The sequence below is a fragment of the Anser cygnoides genome, chromosome 5 (assembly GCF_040182565.1).
Source record: "Anser cygnoides isolate HZ-2024a breed goose chromosome 5, Taihu_goose_T2T_genome, whole genome shotgun sequence".
In the NCBI taxonomy this organism is placed as follows: Eukaryota; Metazoa; Chordata; class Aves; order Anseriformes; family Anatidae; genus Anser; species Anser cygnoides.
In genome coordinates this window covers 60,926,302-60,953,076 of record NC_089877.1, presented here as the reverse complement: position 1 = coordinate 60,953,076, position 26,775 = coordinate 60,926,302, and the positions used below count along the sequence as shown (strand labels likewise).

Sequence of the window (26,775 nt, the reverse complement as noted above, 5' to 3'; positions counted from 1 at the left end):
ATGAGGCAAGACACCTGTCATTTGATCAGTCATTTTTTCTAGACAGTTTTTTCATCTTTGTTAAATGTCACGTGAAAAATGTCACATTTGACTTATGTGCTGCTATACTTGGTAAGTTTCAGTAATTTATAACTGGGTTGTTAGGGTTTTACGATTGCTGAACGATCTATCATGAAGTAGGATTTTTTTTTTCTTTTACCTGTGCAGTTTGTGGCTAGAGGTGCATCCAAACATCACTGGGGCCTTTGTCAACAGCAGGGAGGTCACCAAGCTTGTAAACAGGCGACCACTACAGAGAGGTACTTTCAGCTAACGGTTGAACTGGATTTTAACTAGATGGTAGAAGTTTTAATAATAGTGGTCATCAGTTGGCCACCGCTGTTGTCCAGCACCAGGAACGTTGGGATTTGCCTCTGCTCTGCATGCGCTGGTTCATGCTTAGATCACCCACAGTGCAGGGCCTGCCCTAATTCCGGTCTGGCACTGTTGCTTGGCTCCAAGTAATCTCACATGAAAGTGGGGGGATTCTCATTAGCAGCGTTCCCCTCGCGTAGCTACGGGCTGTTCTGCTACTGGCACTCTTTCCCTTCCTCTTCTCTTCACGATGCTCTATAGATTTAACATGTGCCAGGTTTAGTGCAAAGCTGAGCACTACCTACGACAGGTTGCAAGTATGTTATCGTGCTCTGGTCCTTCCTCCCTGCTTCTCTACACTGCCCAAGGCTCAGACTTCACCCAACAACCAGCACACTGAGGTTTGTGAACTCTGAAGTGGCCCTTAGAAATATTTGATCTTTAGGTTTCTAAACACTGTGATAAAAGTTCAGGAGCTTAGCCCCTCCCCCCCCCCAAACGCATGATAACACCCATTTTGCTGTTAGACCAACTGTACAACAGCGTTGGGGCTGGTGGCAAAGATGAAAAATATCATCTTTTCCCAGACACTGCCTATACATCCTTGACCCTTTATCACAAGCTTCTACTTGGTTGGTTTTTTTTGCTCAAGGTCCATTAGGCATGAACATGAGGGAAATGGGATCCTGTGGGTAAGTGATTTGTAGCCTGCTCACCAAGTATTTGTTAGTATCGCAGCAGAAAAACAACAATACTTGGCCCCATCTCAATTTCTGTAAGCTTAAAATAATAAAAACCAGGTATGTTTAGAAACTGATTTTTATTTCACCAAGTGTGTATACAGCTTGATAGAGTTGTCAAGTTACATGACGACAATGGTACAACAGATTAAAAAAAAAGCTTTTGCTTGCAGTCAGGCAACGTGAAAAAGTTTCTCTCTGCATTAGCACAAGTAGAGCAGGAATTTGCCCGTTTCTCCTTACTTCAGCTTCCTCAAGTAAGAGGCATCAGCGTCCTGGAGTAAGAATAAGTTAAGTCAGTATTTCCCCTCCCTACCCTCTACTGCACTGAAGTCCTTCACCCAGTGTTATTTTGCTTGAACTAGCCTCTGACAGCGGGCAGTTACAAGGTGAAGGTAGGAAGCTACACATATTGTTCCATTTTCTGATTCTGGAGTACTTTAACATGGTACAACAACAGCACAGTAAGGAAAAGGCCAAGCAGCACTGTGAGAACAAAACACCACACTGCACGTCTGTCTTCTGGGAGGTGAATGAGAGGGAAGAGACCTGACAGACAGTAGTGCTGCTTGACGTACTTCGGGGAGGTGCTCAGATTACATACCCGATACAAAAACTAGACAGACCTAGGGGAGAGCCTGTCAACAGTCTTAATTTCAAACTGCATTAAATAATTAATGCCGTTGACTTACAGCTCAGCTCTGCATTAATGCTGAATTCTCAACTCGTGGCCTGTGTGGTAAAGATCAGAGGCAAGACCTTTGGCACTGCAAGATGTACTGACTGTGCTGCACTGTGACGGTGCTGCAGTAATTCTAGACCACCAGGCGTGCAGCTACGGGGTCTAGCCTGGCATCAGCTGCTAGGGAAGTGAGGAGGAGGAAAAGAAATGGATCCAAAATTGCAGTCCCAGCATTCCTGCAGCTAAAGAGTCTGTCAGCAGGGTAAAAAAAAAACGCAAGCAAGCGGAGGAAAGAAGAATAAACTTACCACGCCGCTCTTAAAGTTTTGTATTCTCCTCTTGCCCATTCTGTTCATCAGCCACCAAGCCCAAGTGGGCGCGTACTGCCAGAGGTAGCAGATGGCCAGGTAGGGGTGGTCGCTGATCCAGGCTTCCTTCAGGTTGTTGGCTGTGCTCACCAGCGTGAGCCGGACACAGCGGTCGGTCGGCATCTTGTGGGACTGGTCGCCGCTGTTCTCTAGTGACTGGAGAAGGCAGAGAGAGGGCAGGGATTAAAATGGGGCTTCTGTTTGTGGGGGACAGGGAGAGGAAGGGCCAGGCTCTGTGCAGCAGACACAGTCGGAGTTTCTCCACAGTGCAAAAGTAGAGTAAGTGTGAGAATGCTTACCACCTTCCTTTAACACACACCCTTCAATAAAGCACCTTTAAATTAGTGTCTCCACTGATGATTTAAAGTTTTTTTTTAAAAAAGAAACCTTCAAAATCTATTCTGCTTTGCATTGACTTATACTTTAAATTAGATATATCAGCAAGTTACCCATTCTGCAGCAGAAGCCTCTGAGAAATGAGAACTTTCCTCTTCCTAGCTGCCTACCCCATTATGCAAGTTACTCTGTAATCAAATGAGTACATGAGGACATGTCCCCCATTAACTTAATATTCCTGCCAGCTCTGCGCGCAGTTATCTCAAGAGAAGAGCAAGAGGCTTTTTCAGTGGCAGTGATGTCTTGTCCATATGTAGCCCGTAGTGAAATAAGCCACAGCCCTGTGAATTTATATGAGTTTCACTCCAGCAATAACAGACTGCTCTGTCATCTGTTCTTCTATTTCCCAGAGCAAAAGCAATTATGGCCTAGATTCCATCTTCCTCCTAGGTCTTTTGCCATGCTGAAATCTGAGGAATTTGTTTTGCAAGATTTCCAGATTGCTGAAAAAGTACATATTTTGTGAAAGTATGCAGTTTCGCAAGCCAACATTTCTTTCAGAACTCCATTGAACAATGGAAGATTTTTCTTCCCCTCTTACTGCTGGGTTCTCCTGAGCTTCAGATCAATTAAATTTATGACAGATTACCAATATGTATCACAGTAATAATTTCTGCCAGCTCTTTTGTTAGACAGCCTTTACTAAAAACAACAGCAATTAGAAGGTTTTGCTTTTCATCCTTGAACAACTACTAACAGGAAAAGAATGCAAGCCTCGCCTCAGCTGACTCTAGTGGCTCTGCCAACAATTGCACCAAAGTCAACCGAACAGAGGACGTTGTGACTAGGGCAAACAAAAAGCTACCTGTGCAGATGCGACGCTGTTCGGCGCTGTAGAATTGTGTCTAGGAAATCTTGGCCTTTCCCCCAGAATTGTGGCAGGGCAACTGTACGGTAAATTTTACTAGATGGGGATTGTATATGTTGGAAGAGAGAAGGTGTAACAGCTCCTCAGCTTCATTTAGTATGGACTCCATACCACAAAACTACACAACAAAACAGGGTTCTGCATTACTCAAAGCATGTCTTGGTGAGAAGATGAGGTTTGTGTTTGCGAGAGGAAAAAAAAAAAGAAAACAAGAAAACCCCCAAAGGATCACTGTAGTAAAAAGTAGGATTTATCACAATAGAATTTAGAGTCCTTACCTTTGAAAGATTCTCCGTAAAGACATTTTGTATAATCTTAGACTGTACAGGTCCTGGGCATATGTTGATAATACTTATCTCAGGGTAGTCAGTCAGCTCCGTCCGAAGGGAATTAAAAAAGCCCTAGAAGAAAAGGCTGTAATGTGATCTTCTGCTGCATCTCCCTATGTAGAAAGGTATCACTAACTACAGATTTTAGTTCTATTTCTATGCCATAAAGATAGCAGTATTCTACTGAAAGCAACTCCTATTATTTTGACATTTAATGGGTAATTTACAATTTTATCTGCAATTATGTCTATCACTGAGGGATCTGACTTCCCAATCACACAGTAATTTCTCTACACCACAGCCAGGCTCTGCTGTCCCCGAACCAAGGGCCAGGCCCTCTCTCAGAGCACTGTGGGGGCTCCTTACTGTGGGTGCGGCACATCGTTAGCTCCTGCTGCAAGTAGCTTGGATACAGGTGCTCAGCCTTGCTAAGCAAGAACTGCAATATTGTGGAAATTATTTTTTTCCGGTGAATTGCTCTTTGTGGTGAGGTTAAAGCTTTTAAAGTGTTTCCACGAAGTGGTATATATAAGAGAGAAAGAGGAAGAAGTTTTCATACTAAGTGGAAGGAACAACTTGGCATTTTAGGGGGGTACTTCTACACCACTGAATACACTTCTGTGTTAAATTTGCATCCACATAGACAAAAAACTTATTTCAGCTCAGGGATATGCTAAGTTAAACTTCAATTACAAAAGCTCTAAGTATTTATTTTCCTTAAACTACCAGGATACAAATTTTCTTAATCTCTAGCAATCCATGTATAGACAGCAGCTGTTACAGGGAACAAGACCAATTCAGGAATGTGCCACCTACCAAAGTTGCTGCTCAAGCACTGCTGAGCTACGATTTAGCAAACAACATACCGTGTCTTATCTTCGATCTGGCTAACAGCAGCTCCCTGTATTTATTCTAGCACATAATTTTGTGTCACAACAGAGACAGAAGGCCAGCACAGGCTGATAAACTTCCACCGCAGTACAGATTTATGATTTGGCTGGCCCAGAGCTCTTCACTAAATTGCAATATAGGACTAGGATCAGTCAGCTCGCTCCTGCAATGACACGGAAGAGGACAACTGGGACAACCCACTACAGCTAGACAACAAGCTGCATGCCTATGCACACTTACAACCAAGAAAGGACCATGGGCTCTGATTTCCCAATTGCTGGTGGCTAATTTCAGCTTGCAGATCCAATGCGGGCTCAGCAGCAACAGTCTGTAAAAGCACCGACCACATCTTTAAACTTCTAAGTACCGAGGCCCACCTCTGGGCCTTGTCAGCTTAGGAACCCAATCCTAGAAGACTAGGAAAGGCTGAAATGATTTCTGCTAGGACAAAAACGTACTTTAGAAATTCCCCTAATGATCAGAGACTGAACAGACAGTGGCAGCTGCTGCTCAGTGCAGTCCATGTGCCTATTAGACAAGTTCCTGATTAAGGAACATTTTGAAGATCACCATTTCTGACCCACTCCACATGCCACCAATTACATGAATTACAGCTAGATGAACAGTGTATGATCTCCACGAGCATCGTCACACCAGGAGAGAAACTGCAACAGTCAGACGCAGACTCCTGTGGACTTGACTCATGCTCTTGCAGCTCTCCTTCCAGAACTAAGTAAAGGGTAATTTCATTAGTACAATGTTGTTATGAAGAATTCCAATTGGCAAGAATCGAGGTGTGCTTGTTTCAAGAACAAAGTTTAATTCTTAACAGAATTCCTTCCATACTCCCCCCTCCAGCTGCAGCATTAACTGTGTCAGCTGTGGTAGACTTCAAGGCATGAATTTTAAAAACAACCACTAACAGATGAATTCGTGTCAGACAGGGACATATATTTAATAACTGGTGGCCAAAATGCGATCTGCAGTCCAAGACCTAGAAGACCCTAGGTTGACACATGTTGGGAAGACGCAACATGAAAAGCATCACTTTATGCTGTGTTACTTTTCCCCAGCTTCTCTAGTCATTTCTTGGTCATCATCAGAGATGGGCTACTCGGCTACCTGCAGAGGACGGCTGTTCTGACAGACTTCCTTTATGTGAATTGTACTGGTGAAGTTTGATCTCTCAAAAAAGCTTTAATATTTTTGTGGGGTTCACACCTAGTCCTAACTCTAGACTGGTAAGAGACTCTTAGGCTGAGTCTGTATTTGCAATATGGATTTCAAAATCTGTGTTGCAAATCACATGTTTTAACCCTTGGAATTAGTATTTACAGGATTACTGTGAAAGAAACCAGAAAAGAGATTTGGAGTCTGGACTGGTTATTGAGCAGAGGCAGAAGATAAGAAAGGTATAAGCAGTTCAGTTAGCTTCTTTTTAATGAATCTTGACATTTTAGTGAACTATTTCCTTTAAGCTTCTTCCACATTCTCAGTCCTAACATGAAATTCAACATTCTGTGAATTTTTAAAGCAACACATGAATTCCTCTGCAACTAATTAGCCATGCTTATTCCAACAGCACCACAGCCAAGAGATAATTCAACTGAAAGAACACTTTAAAATAAAGGAGCATAAATGGAGGCCACACTTCTGCTCACTGCATTCTTCTAATTTCAATCTACTAGACCTAAATCAAAGGCTGGCTTCTAATGGGCAATTTCATCGCTGCCACCTAAATGAAGGGTAGCAGCTCTCTCCCTGTCATTAACTGAAAATTTTCTGTTAGCAGAGACCTGCCACAGTCTTCTACATCTTCATTCTTTCAAGCATCTAATGGCTTTGCAGTGTCAGCCACTAGTTACATGTTTGTTGTTGTTAGTCAAATTGTTAAAAAGATATTGATCCAATAGGTTAACCAAAGTTATTTACTCTGCTCACGTGCTTAAATCCAGCAGGGAGTAGGAACGTGCCAGTTTTTGTTTTTAAAATCATCACTGAGCACAGCTGAAGTTTAGCTTACTGAGATCAAAACATACATTAGCAGGAAGTCAAACAGTGGTGAAAGACAAATATGTCTAAATAAATTTGCTAGTTAAACAAATGATTCCGCAATGATAAAGGCAGCTTTTTTTTTCCCCCAGACACTTTTCTCCGCTTTTCTTTTATGTTTTTGTGGATGAGTGAAATGGCTTTCAAAAATCGTTCCAACCAATATTGAAAATTCAGTGTTACGCAGAAGACAGCGTGCCTGCCTTCCTAAGGCACTATGAGCTGCCAGTTCTTCACAGCACAGCAACATTCAAAACTGCTGGGAAGGTTCTTTCAGATCTTCCTAGCTAGAACAGGAAGCCTCATTCCTCATTAGTCTGCTTTACCAATCACTGTTCTCACTTTACTGTAGATTTCTTACAGTCTAAAAACCTCTCACCAGGGATTTTTCTTCCCTAACTGAATTAAGACGAGTCTTAAAGCACGATGCTTGCTGTTCCTGCACCACACTCCAAGTAGCACGTGCAGGGAATTCTCCCAGCTCAGCACCATTTGCATGTTTGCATACGGTACGTGTGATGAGGAGAGGCAGATGGGATCCATTTGCTTGGGGAAAATGGTGGAGCTAGGTCAGAAGGAGCGCAGGAGCAGCATGGCAAGTCCTTCCCCATTATCCACCCCTGCACGTGCAGTCCAGAAGAACTGCTGTAAGCTTCTGTGTGGTTTCTCTGCCTTTGATATCAAACATTGTTCAGTGAGTTCAAATGGCTTTATATATTAATTATGGAGTAAGAGTTTTGGCATAAATGAGAGAACACCACAGACATTCTTGTCTTATACTTGTGCTCCACGGTTAGAAATTCTTACTCCAAAATGTAAGAAGGTTCCCATTTACCAGAAGACACACTATTATAAACATGTGCAGTATGTTTTTTAAAAAAAGTATATTTCTAGACAATACCAGTATTATTCAAACCGGTGTACATCACCATTATTTTTATCATACCAGTTTTATTATTGTTTTAAAAAAAAACCATTTGTTTGAGAGCTCTGTGTGTTTTTTTTTGTTGTCGTTTGTTTTTGTTTTGGTTTGTTTTAAGCTAGTCTCTATTTCATCTCTTTCTGCTTTTGGTATCATGTCCTGGATATATGGCTACTCAGTTCCTAAGCTCTGAGTCAAGGTCCCCTTAGGCTCACCTTTTGTTTTGCTAAAAACCAAGCAGATTCCGTAGTGAGGAATTTACAGTGCTGTTAGCTGAAGAAGGGCTTGAAGTTCAATTCAAAGATATTTTAAAGGCTGCAAAAATTAGAAACCAGAGGAAGAGCCACCCTCCCCTAATTCTTTCAGTCCAGAATCATTCTCTAGGAGTTTCAGAACATTTCAGAGCAATTCTGTATAACTTTTAGCACCTGAGAAAGTTACATATGCTGTGTGCAATTTCAGGTGAGACTTTTGTTTTCTGCACAGAATAAATTCCTCTGCTACAGCACTAAAACTGATGCTGGTATAGCACAGAAGACTTAATAAAATTCAGAAATGTAACTTACCTGCAGAGCATGCTTGCTGGCACAGTACCCAGAGGCAAGAGGGGCTCCCATGATACCCATCACGCTGCTCACAGTCACAATCTTTCCCTTTTTCCTTTCAATCATGTGTTTCAGGACGTGCTTTGTTAGAGAGATCGTGCCGAGGTAGTTAAGTTCCATTATCGCACTGTAGACGTCTAGGTTTGTGTCCATGAACAGGGAGCGTTGGGAACGTCCACCATTGTTGACCAAAACATCAATCTCAGGAAAGATACAGCGATAAATAAATATAGCACATTTTCTTTAATATTTGCACTCAGGCGATTGTTAACTGACTATTCTCATCCCCCTAGTCTCGCCCACTAGCCTCCCCCTTTGAATTGTGGGCTGGCTGATTTCCAGTGGAGACAACAAAACAGGAACGGTGTTTGATGCCAAACAGTGTTAACTCCTAGCACAGGAACACTGGCAGCTAGAAACCAACTAGATTAAAGAACAGAAGGAACAAATCCGGTACCAATAATTTCTCTGCGACACCAAAGTACCAGCGGATTAAAGGCCTAGCTTGAAGCTTTGCCCATTGTGCATAGTGTTGGTCAGATCTGACTGCTGTTGTCTTAACTCTGGACTAGCAGTCCAAAAGACTACGCACCAAACAAGGTAAGCCCGATGTCCAGTTTTGTCCCATATGGCTCTGAACCCAAATTACGTGCCTCACCAAAACTACAAAATAAAGGTCCTGACTTTTCATGCACAATTTCAAGCCTAGAACATACAGCTGAGGATCACTCCATTTGGACCAGAAATTCAGTGATCAATCAAGCAAGTGATCAATCAAATCAAGCAAGTTAATTTTTAGTTCTTGGTACTGGCCAGTGATTATTTGTTCCTTGCTGCATCTCTGCAGAACCTACTGAAATCGAAAAGTAAGCAACAGAATGGATGGGAATTTAAGTACTTTTGTCATGTTTAATACCAAAACTTAAGCAAGATGTGAATTTAAGCATTGCTGAATTTACCAGATGATAGAATAAAAGTGAAATACATACATAAATGCAGGGATAGAAGATAGAGAAGAAACTCAGCCCCAGAGGTGCACCTTACCTTGCCAAAATGCTTAATAACGCTGTTGGTTGCAGCTTCATGAGAGCTTCTATCAGTCAAGTCCAGACGCAGAACAAGGATGTCTTTTTCGGTCAAGTTGCTGATTTCTAAAAACAACCATAAAGTGAATGAGAACCAGTAAGATTGCTAACACAACAACTGTGGAAATGGGTTTTTAAACCCCACATTTTCACTAAAAAGACATAAAGAAACGATAAAGTTGAAACTAAAATGCTTTCTTTTCATTTTGATCTCCACATAGAATCCATTTTTAATCTGTGCCTACCATTTTTTTCCTCATTATCATCTTTGGCTTTTAAAAGGCTTGACTTTATTAAATAGATTTGGGTATCACAACATAGGCAATTCAATTCTCCAACTAAATTGCGATAGTTGACAGTAACATGTTACAGGATGACTTGATACTGAAACTTTTCACTGAGCCATTCTGAAGCTCAGCTTATTGGCAGCCTTGACATTTTCCTTGTAGGTCAACTGTTAAAGCGTGTTTATTCCTGACAATAGGAACAGTACACATTAGACCAAAACCACAACATGTATACAAGCTTTTATACAAGTATACAAGTTACAAGCTTTAGGGCTAAGTCTGGAGAAGGTGGTTTATTGTAGGGGGTAGAAGGAGAATGATGATCCTCGTGGGTCTCTTCCAACCTGAGATATTCTACAAGAAGGTTTTTGTTTAACCGAGACCTTTCAACACATCCACCTCCTGCAATAAAAGGCAGCTGTCATCAAGTTCGAGCCTTCATGTTGAGTGTTTTCACTGCTGACTCTGCAACAACTGACCTTTTCCACAGAAAGTGTTTCTTGAGCAGTGATTTGCTACCCCTGGCTGGGGTCTGGGGTCAGATGAGTCACAAAAATAAAACCTTCAATATTAATCTTTCCATTTTTTAAACCAGACATAACTTTTTTTTAAATATATATATATATGCATACTAGGTTGATGGTGCTATTTTTTGTTTCTAAATTGATTCCTAGCCACAGTTAAGTACATCTGCTCCCCTTCGACCAGCTGTGCTCTTTAGAGAGAGAGCTTAAAGCTCTTATTTTTTCATTACCACGTCTTGCATACACAGGTACGGTTGAACCTTGTCTCTACAGTGATGTACAGATAAGGTTACTGAAATCCACAAGTTGCCTCTGCTCAAAGGTCGCTAGTATTTAGGTAACTGGATACAATAAACCCATGTTTGGTTTAGAACTACCATATTTCCATGCATTGCTCCTTCCAGTGCTCCCTCCTCCTCCCCCCTACCTTTCCCTCTATTCCATTACAGACAGCAGTAAAATCCTTGTAGGTTAAACTACACCTCTACCTCATGTTCCCAGCCCCGAGGAGAAGGACCTGGGTGTGGTGGTGGATGAGAAGCTCGACATGAGCCGGCAACGTGTGCCTGCAGCCCAGAAAGCCACCCGTGTCCTGGGCTGCATCAACAGCAGCGTGGGCAGCAGGGCGAGGGAGGGGATTGTCCCCCTCTGCTCTGCTCTCGTCAGACCCCACCTGAAGTGCTGCATTCAGTTCTGGGGCCCCAGCACAAGAAGGACGTGGAAGTATTAGAATGAGTCCAGAGGAGGCCACGAAGATGATCAAGGGACTGGAGCACCTCTGCTGTGAGGACAGTCTGAGGGAGCTGGGGGTGTAGAGTGACAGGACAAGGAGTAATGGTTTTAAACTAAAAAGGGTAGATTTAGATTAGATATTGGGAAGAAATTCTTTACTCTGAAAGTAAAGTGAGGCCCTGGCGCAGCCCACCCCGAGGAGCTGTGGCTGCCCCATCCCTGGCAGTGCCCAAGGCCAGGCTGGATGGGGCTGGGGGCAGCCTGGGCTGGGGGCAGGGGTCCCTGCCCATGGCAGGGGCTGGGATTATACGGGCTGTAAGGTCCCTGCCGACCCAAACCATGCTGTGAGTCTGTGATTTCTATCAGCCTCCTACAGTCACTTTTTTCTAGGGTGAAGAATCCTTGCTGTAGTCATTCCTCAGACAGCTTTCATAAAACTTCACACATTCTTGTTACCCTTTTTCTAAGCTTCTTTTGCTGTCCACTCATCTCCTTGTTTTCCTGGCAGATAACCAGAACTGTGCTTGCGTTGAAGGAATGTGCTTGTCCCAATTTACATATTTTCAGAATTATGTTCTCCATTCCCCTTACTAATAACCCTCTACTGTACCAAACTGATGTTTTCAAGGGAACCATTCAAATAAGAAAAGAAAACCCTTGCTCCCAAGTGGGAGACCTTGGGTTCGGGCTCACCATTTTACACAAACGCTAACAGATGTTGCTAACGTCCTATACTGACGTGTCTCCAGCTGCTGGCAAAACAAACCGCACGTGGGCATCAGCTTCCAGATGCAATACATCTGAAACTGAGCGCTCAGCCTCAGCCTGCCCAGAAGAAAAGCCACTTTCACACAGCTGTGAGAGCACATTTCTGATACGCTGTATTTTCGGGAGATCCTTTAAAGTCTCCTTACACAGCGGCTTTCTGCTACATCTGAGCAGGATCAAACTGCCCAACCACCAAGTAGCAGGTCCTCTAACATTTTTCCTATGATTCATTAAGTTTTGTGCCTTTTTTTTTCTTACTACAAAGTTATTACAATTACCCAAAGCCAACTAGGGTTTTTTTGAGTGTATTTTTTGAAAGACAGCTGCAAAAATAAAGCTGACTTAAAACAGTGTTTTCTTATGACATCAGATATACACAAGATAAATGTGCTTGCTTGTGACATTAATATGTAAATTATCTAGTTACATTGCTGCTGTGTACAGCACCTACCATAGGCATGTTAAAGCTTATTAGCTCCAATTATGCCATATAATTCTGCTAACTTCAAGTTGATGTTACGTGTGGCAGCTCAGTCTTAACCCATCCCACACTAAAGCCTTACAGAATACTCTTGAACTCAACTGCAAAAGGAAAACACACAGGAGGTGTGAGCAGGGACAAACTATCTCCAGTTTATGGGGTTTATGTGGCAAGGTTTTGGGAGCAGGGGGGTGCAGGGGGGGCCTCTGTGAGCAGAGTCCAGCAGGTGCCCTGTGTCAGAGCAGAGCCAGCTCCAGCCGGCTCCAGGGGACCCGCAGCTAGACAGAGCAGTGTTGTTTTCCGTTCTCACTGCTCTTGCCTATTAATAGGTAACAAATTACATTAGTCTCCTTCACACTGAGTTGATTTTGCCCATGACAGTAACTGTTGAGTGATCTCCCCATCCTTATCTCAACTCACAAGCTTTTTTTTGTCCATCATATTTCATCCTTTTGAGGAGGGGGAGTGAGAGAGCGGTGTGGTGGAGCTCGGCTTCCCACCAGTGTGAAACCACAGCACCCAGCAAGCGCTTGGACACATGCCCAAGCGTGCAGGGATGGAATCAGGAAGGTTGAAGCTCAGAAGTCAAAGCTGGTGAGGAATGCAAAGGGCAAGGACAGCTCCTGCAGGTACAGCGGCAGCAAAAAAAAGACCGAAAAACAGTGAGCTCACCACTGAGTAGGGATGGCAATGAAGTGACACAGGAAAACATGAGTTGCTCTTTGCCTTCTCTGCCTTAACCTTCACTGGCAGATCTCTCAGGTCTCCTACAGCCCTGAGAATAGCCCTTGGGGGAAAGAAATACTACAAACATCAGAGGATGACCGATTTAGGGACAAACTGGACATCCAAACAGGGCAATACATGCAGCCAGGAGTTATGAGAGCTGACCAACATCACTGCAACGCTACTGATCTTTGGAGGAGCTCACCAGCAGCTGGAAAAAAGCAAATGTCACACAGCCTAAGCTCAGTCCTTGGGAAAATGATGGGGCAATTCCTCCTGAAAGCAATTTCCAGAAGGACAAGAAAGTGACTCAGCCAACATAGATGTACTGTGGACATGCATTGCCTGACCAACTTAAATTGCCTTTTGCAATGACACGACGGGCTCTGTGGACAAGGGCAGAGCAGCAGATGCTGTGTGTCTTGACTGTGTAGCTTTGTATGTCGGCCTCCACAGCATCCTCGTAGCTACGCTGGGGAAATGTGAGGGGTCTAGGTGAATGGATTACAGTGTAAGTGAAAACCAGGCTGGATCAACCAACCCCTCAAAGTCCAACAGGTAACCAGTTCCAAGTGGTAGCCCGCCATGGACAGTATCTTTTAATATCTTCATTAATGACCCAGATGATGGGATAAAACACTGTTTTTCAGCAAATTTTCAGGTAACATCAAGTTCAAAGGAGTAGTTGCTATGCTGGAGGGTGGGGCTGCCATTCAGAGGCATATTAACGAAATATAATAATGGTCTGACAAACCTCATTAAGCTCAAAGTCAAATGAAAAATTTTGCACCTGGGACAGAACAGCATTATGCAGTACTGCAAACCGGTGTCCAAATAGCGAGGTATCAGGCCTGAGGTCCTGATGAAAAGCCTGCTGATTTATGTTCAACGTGCAGCTATGAGCTCCTGCAATTATAAATGCTACTGAGCTGCAACAGCAAGAAAAGATTGAGGGAAGTGGCTGTTAAGTGCCTCTACATGGCACTAAGACTGCAGTTGGAGTACAGTGTCCAATTTGGGGCTCTCATTAACAGCAAATACCATCAAACCACAGCACAAAGCCACCAAGATGGCTAGAGGAGCGAGCACACCTTATAATTAAGAAAAGGGGTGGAAGGCTGAGTTTAGAGAGAGGAGTAAGGGGGCAAGAGGGCCAAATACTCTCTTCCACTACCTAAAGGCTTGCTGTAGAAAATACAGGGTACCTGTTACTGAACAGGTTACCGCAGAGTTTCCAATATTCCTACTAATCTAACCTATAGCTAAGAAAGTTCAGTAGCATATTTTTCCAAAACACGTGGCTACAAAAGACTAATATATAGCACAGCTATGATATTCACACAGTTATTTCAAACTGGCAGGGGCAGAAATTATTTTAGTCAGATCTGTGCTCTTGGTTCATATCAATTGAACTAAGTTTTCTGAATGTTCCTTAGCACATTGCCCTTATACAAACGCTGCCTGAAAATGGACATCCAGATTCCAGCTCCTGCCAGCATATCCAGTGCCATCAGTGTCGTAATGACAACAAATGGCCACAGACGTAAGTGCATTTGTATGCTTTTAGTGACCACTAAATATTGCATCATATCATTTGACTTTTGCCATAATTACCACTTACCCACACCATCATCTGACAGCCCTGGTTTCTTTTTGAAGGTATCTATTTAAGTAACAGCTGTTTTGAAGCGTCAGGAAATGGAAATAAGGAGCAATGCATTTTTGAAACCTCCTTGTCAGATTTTCAGAGTAACCTGCTGCAACTTTGAGATTTCAAGGAATTTTTGTACTAAGCCAAATGAACGTTTCAACATTCACTAGCAAGCATTCCAAGTACGCTGCAGACATTTGATCAACATTACTAGGAACAAACTGTCAGTGTGATAATATAGTCACTAAACAATATGGAGGGCAAATAGGCAGAAAGAGATACAGTAATCATGTTCAACACTTCTATTTATCGACATTAATTCATTGCCTGTCCCTCCCACAGCCAGGCCAGAAAACAGAGGGAAAAAGATAAAGAAGAGGAATGAAGTTAGACTACTGACACAGCAGGCATATGAAAGATAACTGGAACAGTTAAACATCCTGCTTCATACATGTTCCTCTCAATCTATAGGAGATCCTCTTCTCTGCACTTACTCAGAACGACTTTTTTTGAACATTTCTATTCATTCCTTTTCCAAAGGAAACTCCTTGACAGTTGTCAATCTGACTGTAGCAGGCACAAACCCGAAGGGAGAAGACTTCTCAGTAGCATGCAGCTACATTGTTTGCTTCTGAATAGGGTGACACCCCTCAATTTCTTTCCTCCCTTCCCCACTGTATGTATTCAGTAACTTGTAAGACCAGCTGCAATTGATAGTAAGTGTAACACCAGCTTATAAGGGCTCTCATACCACAAACCTATACAAAGCCTTCTCTCAAGAAAACAAAATACTGGCTTCAAATATACAGTGAAGTTATGTATAAAGTTCACTTTCATCATGAAATTTATTCCTGTGCTTTGTGGGTTAGTATTTCTGTGGCAACCCCACCACAGCAAGAGCGGAACTGCTCGCACGAAGTGGTAACTTATACTTACGAAGGCATTTCTTTTTCACTCTTTCCAGTTCATCTTCTCTTCTTGCTGAGATGGCAAGCAAAGCTCCTATCTTTGACAACTGGTAGGCCAACTCTTCTCCAATTCCACTTGAAGCTCCTGTCACCCAGACAACCTTGCCACGCAGTTCATTTTCTGTCAGGAGAAACAAGGCAGCAGTTCACACATTGCCAATGCTAGAACAAACATTTAAGTCCCTGCAGAGGTATACTCTGATACTGTTAAGACATATGCTCCACTATATTGGCTGTTACAAAATCCTGACTTCTTTATTTTTTGGTCATGTGCAATTGTGAAATCGTTCCATGCTGTTCTGCTACTTGAACTTTGTTCCACGGCTAATCTGAATAAACATGAATTATCTACCTGATGGAAGAAATTAGATTGCGTTTCTGCAACTCATCCCTGCAGAGCATATCCACTGACCTCATCAAAAAGAGCTTCAGAGGAAAATGGAGAAGAGAATTCTTGGAAATGGCAGGTAAACGGTTACTGTATGGCAAATCCAAACAAAAGCCTAAGCAAACCTTTCCCAATAGATGTTCTACCTCAAAAACGGTCCTAAGTAACTGCTGACAGAAGAAAATTCTCTGATCATAGGCAGCTTATCAGAACAAACAGAATGGGTGTTCATCCGCTTCGTTTTGTGTCTGATGCAGGTTAATTCTTGCACTGGCCAGAATACAGTACACCGAGTTCCCATGGCGTAAACTCACCTATGAATTTCCTGCGTGCTCACAGTTCCTGCCCAGGCATGCTTTTTAAACCTCTAGTAAAAACAGTGGTATCTTGCTCCTTCACTCCTCTGCTTGTAGCCTGTTCCCCCTTGTTTGCAGGCATTCCCCCCTTCCTGACCCCATGAAACACCTAGAACCTGGGAAAAGGTTTAGATTTCCAGACGTATATCCAAAATCGTCAAATAAAATAGATGGATGAAAATTACTCATTTGATTCTAGAACACGATTTAAGGATGAGTGATCACTAATATCAGAGCACTTTCCAGAACGTATTACTGACTAAAACTTGCACGTCTTCTTCATCGTCAGTGCCAGTAAAAAATCTGGGACTGATCAGCTGCTGAGAAGAGCTCTGTCTTCTATTTAACACAGCACTCCAACTATTTCTAACCAACCAAGAAAGATTTCACATTATAATTCAAATAGCAGAGTCAAATTCAGTTCCTGGGATTTAAAGCCTGTTCTATTCTGAAAAAGGCCAGAATAGCATTTGTCAGCTCACTGAAACCTACCCGCTCATTCGGTTTAGCAAAAATACTTCTTTACTAAAGCCAGTGGCTGTGATGACTTTTACCTCCTGCTTCAGGATCAGTTCCTGATTCTCTCTACACTACTTTGTTTCAAATTTCTAGTTTTGAGTCTTAATGATAATAAATCCAATGAAGAGATGAGCACCAAAATCTTGTTTCCCCTTTTCCTTGTTGAAGACTTCAAGACTGACTATCAGGGCTCACCTTGAATTTGCAGGACTGGCACCAGGTATTATTTTTCTATCATTATTATTAATTTTTAAGAAAGCTGACTTTTTAGCCAAAGAAAAATCCTTCCTAAAGCCAAACTTTGTTTTATTTTTTTCTTTCTTTCTTTTTTTTTTTTTAAAGTCACTTTCCAAATGAGAGATGTATTCTAAGGTTATGAACATGGGAGGTAGAAAGAGATATTCCTGAAGTTGTAGGAATAATTGTTTTAATAATAATTATATCAGAAAGCTGCTGTCACTTAAGCTTATTCACGCTCTCTTCCTACAGTTTTATTTCAACACATTCCCAAATCACTGGGCTAACTACAAGGAACATAGAGTTTACCTCTCAGATTAATTTCTTATTTTTTTTGGCAGGTTGTTTTCTGTTGAAACACAGCTTGTTTCCTGTCAAAACAAACAGTACTTGAACAGAAGCACACATGGATATGCCTTCATCCCTGCTTACCACACTCATCTCTACTTGCTACTGAAAACAAATCCACTTCCTCCCACCACGCAGTTTCCCTGTTCTCAACCTGCCTTGAGCAGGTTCACTGTAGTTATTCAGGATCTTGTTCTGTGGACAGAATAATTGAGATGAGGAAGGTTTTTCATTGATTTTTGAGTGCTGATAGTTACCCTACACTGATCTACTGGAAATTAGTACAGTGCAAGACCTAGCTGAAATGTTGTTGTAGAACAATTATCAAGCAACTAGCTTGTTCTAGAATAAATGTCCTGTTGTAACTGGAAATAAGTTTAAAAATTAACTGTGCCAAATTGAAAAATAAAATATTATACTTTTACTAACCATTAACTACTGTGTTACAAGGCATAACAAATGACAGGTTGAACAGAGTACTACTGCAATATTCCAAGTGCTTCTGTAGTTCAGCTCTGTTTGGATTTATATTTTTTTCTCCATCATTTTATAGCTCCCATGGCACAAGGCTACCACTTCATTTTATTCATGAAAATATTTGGGGTGAGGAAGTCTAAAGCAGGACATTTTCCCCAGAACCATGAAGAATCACACTATTATTCTTAAAGAGTCAGTTTTCATATATACATATGTAAAAGGATCCTACTAAGCTCGGTAATACTATGCTGTCTGTGAAAAGCACACCACTTAGAGTGACCGCTGATCAGCTAATGAAATACAACACTTAAGGGAAGTCACCTGGCACCCCGTAACCCTTGTCTCCTGATCACACAAATATTTAGATCACGGGAAATAATCCAGCACCTTCCAATGATGAAATCCAGATGCTTCCCTACAGAGGTGAATCACTGAATTGAACTCGTCTTACCTATTACACAGGCCATGCTTTGTAATTATAGTTTTCAAGATAAAGAAACATGATAAGAGTCTGCTTTCTGATAAGTACTTTTATCTGCAAAAACTTCCAACACCCATACTAATGTTGTGGAAGCTATAACAAAACATAATGACAGAAAGAGTAACAGCTCTATCAACAGCTTTGATTAAAATTCAAGTTTTCTCCACCTGACCCGTGTGCTACTTACCTAGAGATGTCTGTAGACATGCTATGCTGCGTGCACAATGTGGGGAGGAGGAAAAGCAGGAACATATTTGAAGAAAGACCTTTTCTAGTGTTTGTCCCTTTTGTTTTCCTCGCTGAGCAGGTAGAATCAGCACTGTGACACCACTATCACATATGTGCAAGGCAGAACTATCGGCAAAATGCTACTTAAATGCTCCCATTTCAGCTGCATATTTCAGTTAGTTACAAGCACTTGAGGCCCAGGGTGGGGGGAAAACGCAGTTCACCACTTTGCAGAGCAAAGAAGCTTACATTGACAAAATTCTTACCAATGCTCCTTATATTACATATTGAAACAGCTAAAACTACATTGCTCTGTATGTGGGAATTTTTAGAGACTAACTGAAAGGTTTCCAAGCTTCCAATGAGATTGAAAAGTACTTTCAAATAATTCTGTGTCCACCTGAGAGCTGCTAAATCTCCATGTGCATTGCACGTAGATCCCTCAAGACAAAGCTTCAGTTCTGTTTATATTTATCAAGATTTATCCTGTTTCTCTGCCCTGAGTCTTTCCATGATATTCGCACAGTCGACACACAGGTATTTTTCGTACTTTTCTTATAGTAAGGGAGCTACCTGATGGACTTGCTATAAAATTCATACTGCACACAGTTACAGATTGGTCACATATTTAAATTTAGTATTCTTAGAGCTGGATTACTTGTGCACACTTTCCTGTTCTCCAGTATACAGACTAGCACTTTTGCAGCAAGCTTCTACTGAAAATAGAAGTCAGACTTATCTCAAAGTCTGGGCCACACTCCCAACCCAACTCCACAGGGAGATGATCCCCACCTTCTCCCACTTCTGTCCAACCTGAAGTGGTCTCCATCCTCACCCTTGGTTTGTTGCATGCCCACTAGGCTAGAACTAAAAAATACGTCCCAGATTCCTGTTTCAAATGGCTTTCTTGACAAACTCTTCACAGAACTTGCCCTGCTCTTCTCTCAGCCCCTTCCCAATGCCAACCTGCACCTGCACCACCATCCCCTACTGCATCCTTGTCTCAAACACAAACCCTTACTCCTCAGCTCCCCCCCAACACAATGACCCTCCTTCATCCAAGACAGCCCTATCTCCCCATCTCAACCCATCACGCAATTTCATTTCACACGCAGGACAGCTTATAGTGTGCCCTATCCCATCTTTTCCCAGATCAGCTTCTCCACCCAGCTGTTCAGACACGAGAACAGGGTGCTGTGTGGTCACTGATGGCACCTGCTCCATTTTCACCCCAACCACCCAAACCCAGCATGTCCCACAGCACCCCAAATTGCAGCTGCTGGCTAAGCTGAGGTGGGATATTCAGAAATGTGTGACTCTTCAGATCAAAAGCCTCTTTAATGCAAGTAAAACTGAGGATTTTTAAAGATCTTTGGTTGTCTACAAGGAGGCCGAGTTGCAGACAGATTAGAAAGGTCAACACATGCAAGAGCTGTAAATCCCTGGCTGAAGGCATTTTATTGAATCTTTGTAACCACAAGTGTGGAAAGCAACACCTTACAGAAAAGTGAGGAAAATCCACAGACAGCAATCATGTGGTGCTGCTCCCTTATGCCTTTTGGGGCAAAATCCTCTGAAGAGGAAACCCATTTAATCCAAGCATTAATATTCATGTTTATTATGCTGTAAACACTTTCAGAACTACTGTGAAACTGAAATCTGCTTTAAGATGCAATAAGGAACAGAAGCTAAAGAGACTAGGAAGAGTTTTTTGTTGTTGTTTTTCTTTCTTCCAGAAAAACTTAAAGTTTCTCTCTCTGACCCACACTGTCTATCCCTCACCTGCAGGTTTTAGCAGGTTCCTGAGAGGTCCGAGCAGTGCCTGAAGGGGGAACATGCATCACCTGCACACACTAGCATGGGGTGCCACGAGGAATCCCTTCCATGGTGATCAGAAATCGAGGAACTAACTCATTCCTACTACTTATATTAAGCGTCCCCTTTTCTTATTGTGCCCTGTTCTGTGCTTCGGTCCCAGCACACCACAGCCTCCCCGAGCAACACGCACACCCGACAGCCTCGCTTATCACTCAGGCTGATGCCAGAACCAGACATCTGACCGGAAACAATGCAAAACAATACTTTTGGGGCTGAGCGAGCCCTGCAAAGTTGCTTTTAGATTACTTTATTCAACGGGTCTCTTCGCCACTGCCCTGCAGCGAGCTGCAGCTGTGCGTGCGAGGGTCACCACACCTTGCTGAGGGCTGAAAATACTGCTTTTAGGGTTATCGTTCAACGAGCCCCGGGGGCAGCGGTGGTCGGATCGGCCGAGCTGAGGCGACTGCAGCCCCGGCTGCCTTGGTCCCCCCTTACCCCCGCACGCCGCCATCCCCCGTCCCCCTCACGGAGCGCCTCAAACGCCGCCACCGCTCGGCGCCCCGGAGCCTCCCTCCGGGCTGGCGGCCGCTCCCGGCGGGCGGCCGCTCCCTGGGGCCGGCTTTACCTGGCTTCTTCCCCCGCCACTCGGCCCACAGCAGCGTGAGGTCGCCGTCGGCCCGCAGCCAGCGGACCAGCTGCACCAGCAGGGCCAGGAGGGCTCCGCCCGCCAGCAGCTGGCACAGCCCGCAGCCCCACGACATGTCCGCCATCCGCCCCGCCGCCGCCCGCTGCGCCCCTTTATGAGGGCCGCCGCCAGGCGGGAGCCGCCTCCTCCTCCCCGCCTTCCCTTCCAACCCCTTTCCCCGCTGGGCAGGCCGCCACCGTCCCTTTTCCCCGTCACGGGCCCTGGCTCCGCGGTGGCCGGGCCCCCTTGGGTGGTAACGCGGCCCCGGGGTTGGCGCAGTCCAGGCTGGGCGATAAGGGCTGGGGTTTGTAGGGCAGGGGCCGTGCGTGTGACAGGGGCTGGAGTTTGTTTTCTGGGAGCGGGGGACTCTTTTTTTTTTTTTCCCAGCTTGACGTGCCCCCGAGGGGAGCGGAGGGCTGCCTGGCTTCGGGCTTGTGAACAGCGCTGGCTGCCGCACGTCCTCAGGCTGCCCTGTCACAGGCACTGGGGCAGGTGCCCAGCACGGTCTGGGTTTGGTGTACGGAGATCAAAACCCAGTGCCCACCATGAGGAGAGCCTCAGGGGGACACCTGCGAACCCTCTTCCCCTCAGGCTCCCCGGTGGATGCCAGTGCCCTTCTGCAGCTCACAGAACCATCTAGGTTGGAAGAGACCTCCAAGATCACCTAGTGCAACTTCTGACCTGACACTAACAAGTCCTCCACTAAACCATATCACTAAGGGCTACATCTAAACGTCTCTTAAAGACCTCCAGGGATGGTGACTCAACCACTTCCCTGGGCAGCCTATTCCAATGCCTAACAACCCTTTCGGTAAAGAAGTTCTTCCTAATATCCAACCTAAACCTCCCCTGGCACAACTTTAGCCCATTCCCCCTCGTCCTGTCACCAGGCACGTGGGAGAATAGACCAACTAAAGCTCAAAGCGCAGCGTTGAGGTCTTCCCCATCCAGGTCTGTGCAGCAATCCTCCTCTTGGCTGAGCCTCCCACTGTGCCAACTGGAGGCAAACGCCTACTCTTGCTTTGACCAACACTTCAAACCGTGGTTTTAAATGCTGGGCTCTGAATCAAGTGGTGTGGGACAGCCACAAGGACCAGAGACTGGCATTTTGGAACAGTACCTCGCTCTCATCTGCTGCTCTTCACCATAGATTTGCTAGTGCTTAGCTGCAGAGCTTGTAACTCATGTAACCTTTGTGTTTCAAAGTCTTTTACAGCACCAGGAACATATAAAAGGGGAACCCAGAGTAACTCAGGAACTTTGACTGCATATAAAGACAGTTGCACGTCATGATGACAGCTCTTTACTGCATTTCTGCTTTCTCATGTGTTACTGAGTTGAGAACTATATAGAGTTAGTGCAACACATAGCATAGTGGAACCTTAGTGCCACATGAAACAAATAACTAACAAGTAATTAATTAAAAAAAAAACTAACATGTAAAATATATATATATTTTGCTTCCTTCTCTGTGGAAAATCAGGACATGATGAACAAATTTGCTCATTGCAAAATTCATCTGTCTGCACCTGCCAGATCTTTATATTCTCTGGTAAAAATATTCTGGGGCTTTTTTCTCCTTGTGCTAAGTGCAGGTGATGTGCATGGGATCGTGAAGCTTTGTGTCACAACATACTGGAATGGGAAGTATAAAATGGGAAGATGATACACACTGCACCTGCACAATATATTCCCAGTGGAGTTTTCCCAGTTATCCCAAAAGAGACAGGTGTACAGTGGCTCAGGCTGAACAGAGAAAGGATGTGTAGGAGAAGCTCACAAGGTCCCAGGATCCCACGGTTGGAGAAAAATGAGAATTCATGATATAACACCATACTTTGACCCCTCTTTTTACAACAAAACTGAGTAAAACAGATTTCTCCTGTTAATCTTGTGCATTTGTACACTTGCAGAGTCACCATCAGCGGAGATTTTACTGCCTATGCCCAAGATTACGAAGACAGACATGAAGTGCTTGCTCAGTGTCATACTGAGCATGGGAAGAAGAGCACTGAAGAAAGTTACAAGGTCCTCCACAAGGTAATACCCATTCTTGGTGTTTGCCAACTTATAAAAGCTAAATATCTCATTATATGAATTATCTGAATGATAGATAAATATACATAAGAAATTATATTAATTATACACACCCAAGCCTATTGAAAAAATTCTTCTGAGACACCAACAGATAAAAAGCAGTAAAGCTACCACAGGCTGTGGCATTTACATGTGTTTGCTGTAAACTATCAGCATCATGCCAGATTATGAGATGATTTCTTCTAAACCCCAAAGCAACAGGCAAAAGATTGATGGGAGCCCAGGGCTCCCTGCTTCCAGTCTCACCTTGATGGCCAGCAGTGCTCTAGCTTTCCTTGCTGGAAGCACAACGTTGAGTGTTGACAGTAACATACACTTTTTTTGTTGCTTCAGAGACAGCAACGGCTTAGAGAAGAGCTGTTTGACAAAGTACCAAAGCAAAATGAAACATCTCTTAGAGGATCACAACATAACAAGGCCCTTAGATTTGATCAACATCTAAGTTCCCAAGGAAAACCAAGAGTATTTTTTAAGCCTGAGCTTAGTTTCCACATGAGAAACTAATTTTCACTTTCTGAAGAGGCCATTACTGCTAAGTCTTTAAAAGTCTAGCTGAGGATTAAAGAGTCAATCTACCAAAGTCAACCTGAACATCAACAGAATGCCTGACAGGTCCGTTGCACTTTATTCAGTGATTTGTGCAGATGACACTTTGGAGTCCAGTAAACATGTTCTGATATTTATACAAAGTACCGAACTGTGGTAGTGAAGTGCAAGAGCCAAAGAGAAGCTGAACTGCAAAGCTCCGAAAACAAAATGGGAAATACTTACCAGTATGAGAGGTCACAGTCTTGCTCCATGCTCTGTTGTGAACCTTGGTGAGGCTCCCTTTGTTGACTCTGTGGCAGCAGATAACAGATCAATTAAACTCTGAACATAACACAATAACATGCATTATTCTTGAAAGATACACAAATTATATTGGCACCTGATATAATTAAAAGCAAAATAAGCTGCCTTTTGTCCCCAAAGCAATAAGAGAGAAATACGTTTGACTAGATTACTGTTTCTGTATATTTATTCTGCAATCACACAGTATTAAGAAGACCTTGTGCACAGGTGCAAAGATATAAACTCGGCTGACCTCTGTAAATGAATAATAAATGTGCAATATTATTCATGCTGCTAAATGGAGAAGAAAAATGTTACAGTAGACTGAAAATCTGGAACTCCAGTAGTGCTCTTCAGCTTTCTGATTCCAATTAGACCTGTTCTGGTAGGGCTTTATTTAAGTATTTGCATAGCTTTTTCTGTGTGACAATGTTTATGGCATTACAACCATCAGGAACAAAAAGAATAAGAAGTAAAATCAGAATGATGTGAATTCAACACTAAAAAAAGATTAAGTGGAGATTTATCTTACAGTTATCTGCCCACCACAGTAGAACTTTTAAGGCATGTGAACTGTAATAATTTCATATTCTAGTTGTATTTCCAATAACCATATTGTAACCCAAAGCCAAAGGTGAGTGGAATGAGTTTCAGGAATAGCATCATAAATTCATCCTATTTTAGAGCAAATTTATGCAATGCATAGACCTATCAGATATAAGCTTATAAACACATGCATATCAGACCTGTCAGAATGTATCATCAGGGTGTATATGTGTTTCTTTCATAGTGCCAAGTCAACACACCCAGGTAGGACTGGATAGGCTTTTCTCTAGATACTGGGGAGGATGACAAGTCCTTGTCCTCATCCTGCCCATGATCCTGTTGTTTTGCACCTTACATCTGTTCTCAAACTGATTTTATCATCTTGGTTTTGATCCTTTATACTGCTAATGAAATGGTTTATTCATGCTGTAGGTACTGACCTTCCAATCCTTGTATCTGTTTCCTTGTCCCATTGCAAGCTTAGATGGACATTCATCTTTCTTCAGGGTTCCCACCGACATCAGCTGAAGTAAGATGGATGTTGTGTTTTCAGTGCTGGAGATGATACAGCTTTAAATAGTGCATAAAATGTACAAGTTTCAGCTGCACAAAAGAAATGAGTAAATGACGTGCCAGTCTCTCATAAATCCTCCTGTGATAGCTTAAAAAAACATGATGTTCACGTTGCAAACATCACCTTATAGGAAGGTATGGATGGGTATTATTTAAACCATAGTTGGCAAGGCATTTCAGCATCTGTCTCAACCCATCCTTACTCAGTGAAGTGCTTAACTATGTTTTAAACAATATGCATGCACTTACATGTCTTTGGGCTCAGTGGGACATGATCTGTAAAGTACATGGTTTATTTATTTATTTTTCTGAAGATAGGCCTGTGACAATAATCTGGGTAAGCTGTTTACTTTTAAGAATTAGTTTTGCAGTAGTGAATTATGTGTCTTCCTTAGGTTCAGGTGATCTAGACAAGTTCTACAGTTACAAGAAGACATAGTTATAACTTGGTTATACTTCTGAAACAAAGAAATAATTTTGGCCTACTACCAAAGTATTAATAACTGTGACACTTTATATTTTTTCTAGGTTCACTGTAAAAGACTTGCAGAGCTTTCTAATTGTCTTATGATATATCAGCTGTATATGTCCAATACTATAGGTACTGCCATGATCACAGAGCAAGACTATGAAAAATTATTTCCATTGAGTAACGATTGGCTTATTAAACGGGGGAAAACAAACAAACAAGAATTTTTATATGCCCTGCCTAGTCTTGGGTCTTTTAATCCATATGTAATTACATAAATAAAAGTGGCCTTGAATTCTGCAGATCTAAGTGTCCCCATTCTATTCTGTTTAAACACTTAGAGCAAGTTCTCTACTGGTTTTGTTAACTGCATTCCTCTATGTTTCATGATAGGTAGATCACAGTCTTCACGATTATAGACTTGGAAGTGGCAAAACTAGGGCAGAACCAGTCATTAACAAATACTAGAATCATATAATGGTTTGGGTTGGAAGGGAAGGGACCTTAAAGATCATCTAGTTCCAACCCCCTGCCACAGGCAGGGACACCTTCCCCTGTATACATAGCATACCATATACTATAATAGGTAAGAGTAGTTTGGTTGCTTTAAGCATGAATTACAGCCAACAACACATACAAAAGATGTGCAGGGCCTATGAGTTACTGTGCTTAAGCCTTTTCTGTACACTTTCTGACAGCTCTATACATTGTTAGTTGTCTGAGGCATTGCCAATTTTTTGCCAGTCAAGCTTTTCCTACATAGCTAGTTGGTCTCTCATTTCTTTCTAAGGTCTAAAATCACTTTCTTTGTTAAGTCTGAATGAACCAGGTTCCAGCAGGTCTGACAACACAACATTGCCAAGAGAACTTCAGTATAAAATGAGTAAACTTTTCATAGATTTATGGGTGAAGTGCTTCCTCTTTGATTGTTCACAAGGGGGCCTCAGATGACTTGGTGCCAGCCCCGGTAATAATACTGTGAGCATGGGTGTGAATATTTTCCACAGTACTGTGATGCAATTTCTTTGATCCGTGTTATAGTAAATAAAGCTCCAGTGCAATTAGCTGAGATTATTTCAGCGTCTGTGTAAAACATAAATTTGAAAAATGCTCTTGCTTCACTATATTATTTATGTAGGTACAATAACATTTAAATGAACAACAAAAAACAGAGTAGCACTGTATTTCCTTTTCCAGTATTTCATCTTCCAGTGTGAGCAAACCAAACAACTTCTACAGAGAAAAGCTCTTTCTTTTGTTTATGTAAACAAAATTTTAGGGAGAGCCCATCAT

The 26,775-nt window shown here is 42.7% G+C and overlaps 1 protein-coding gene and 1 long non-coding RNA gene across 3 annotated transcripts; one reads left to right on the top strand and one right to left on the bottom strand.

The window, feature by feature from the left end:
- Window positions 1-1,155: 1,155 nt before the first annotated feature.
- DHRS7 (dehydrogenase/reductase 7) lies at window positions 1,156-25,001 on the bottom strand. 2 transcript variants are annotated; one of them, XM_013183044.3, is made up of 8 exons: window positions 24,881-25,001; window positions 23,835-23,902; window positions 15,398-15,550; window positions 9,252-9,358; window positions 8,169-8,408; window positions 3,687-3,809; window positions 2,085-2,300; window positions 1,156-1,369 (listed from the first exon to the last, which is right to left on the bottom strand). In XM_013183044.3, exons 1-8 carry the CDS (start codon window positions 24,934-24,936, stop codon window positions 1,334-1,336), a joined length of 999 nt encoding a protein of 332 aa, XP_013038498.2. In that variant the 5' UTR covers window positions 24,937-25,001; the 3' UTR covers window positions 1,156-1,333. The 2 variants fall into 2 exon arrangements, with proteins under 2 accessions (XP_013038498.2, XP_047922231.1); XM_048066274.2 differs by lacking the exons at window positions 23,835-23,902; window positions 24,881-25,001 and adding an exon at window positions 20,907-21,075.
- On the top strand, window positions 15,550-17,705 carry LOC136790998 (uncharacterized). The gene is made up of 2 exons (XR_010832030.1): window positions 15,550-15,896; window positions 16,786-17,705. It is a non-coding gene; the product is annotated as an uncharacterized lncRNA (long non-coding RNA).
- Window positions 25,002-26,775: the final 1,774 nt, after the last annotated feature.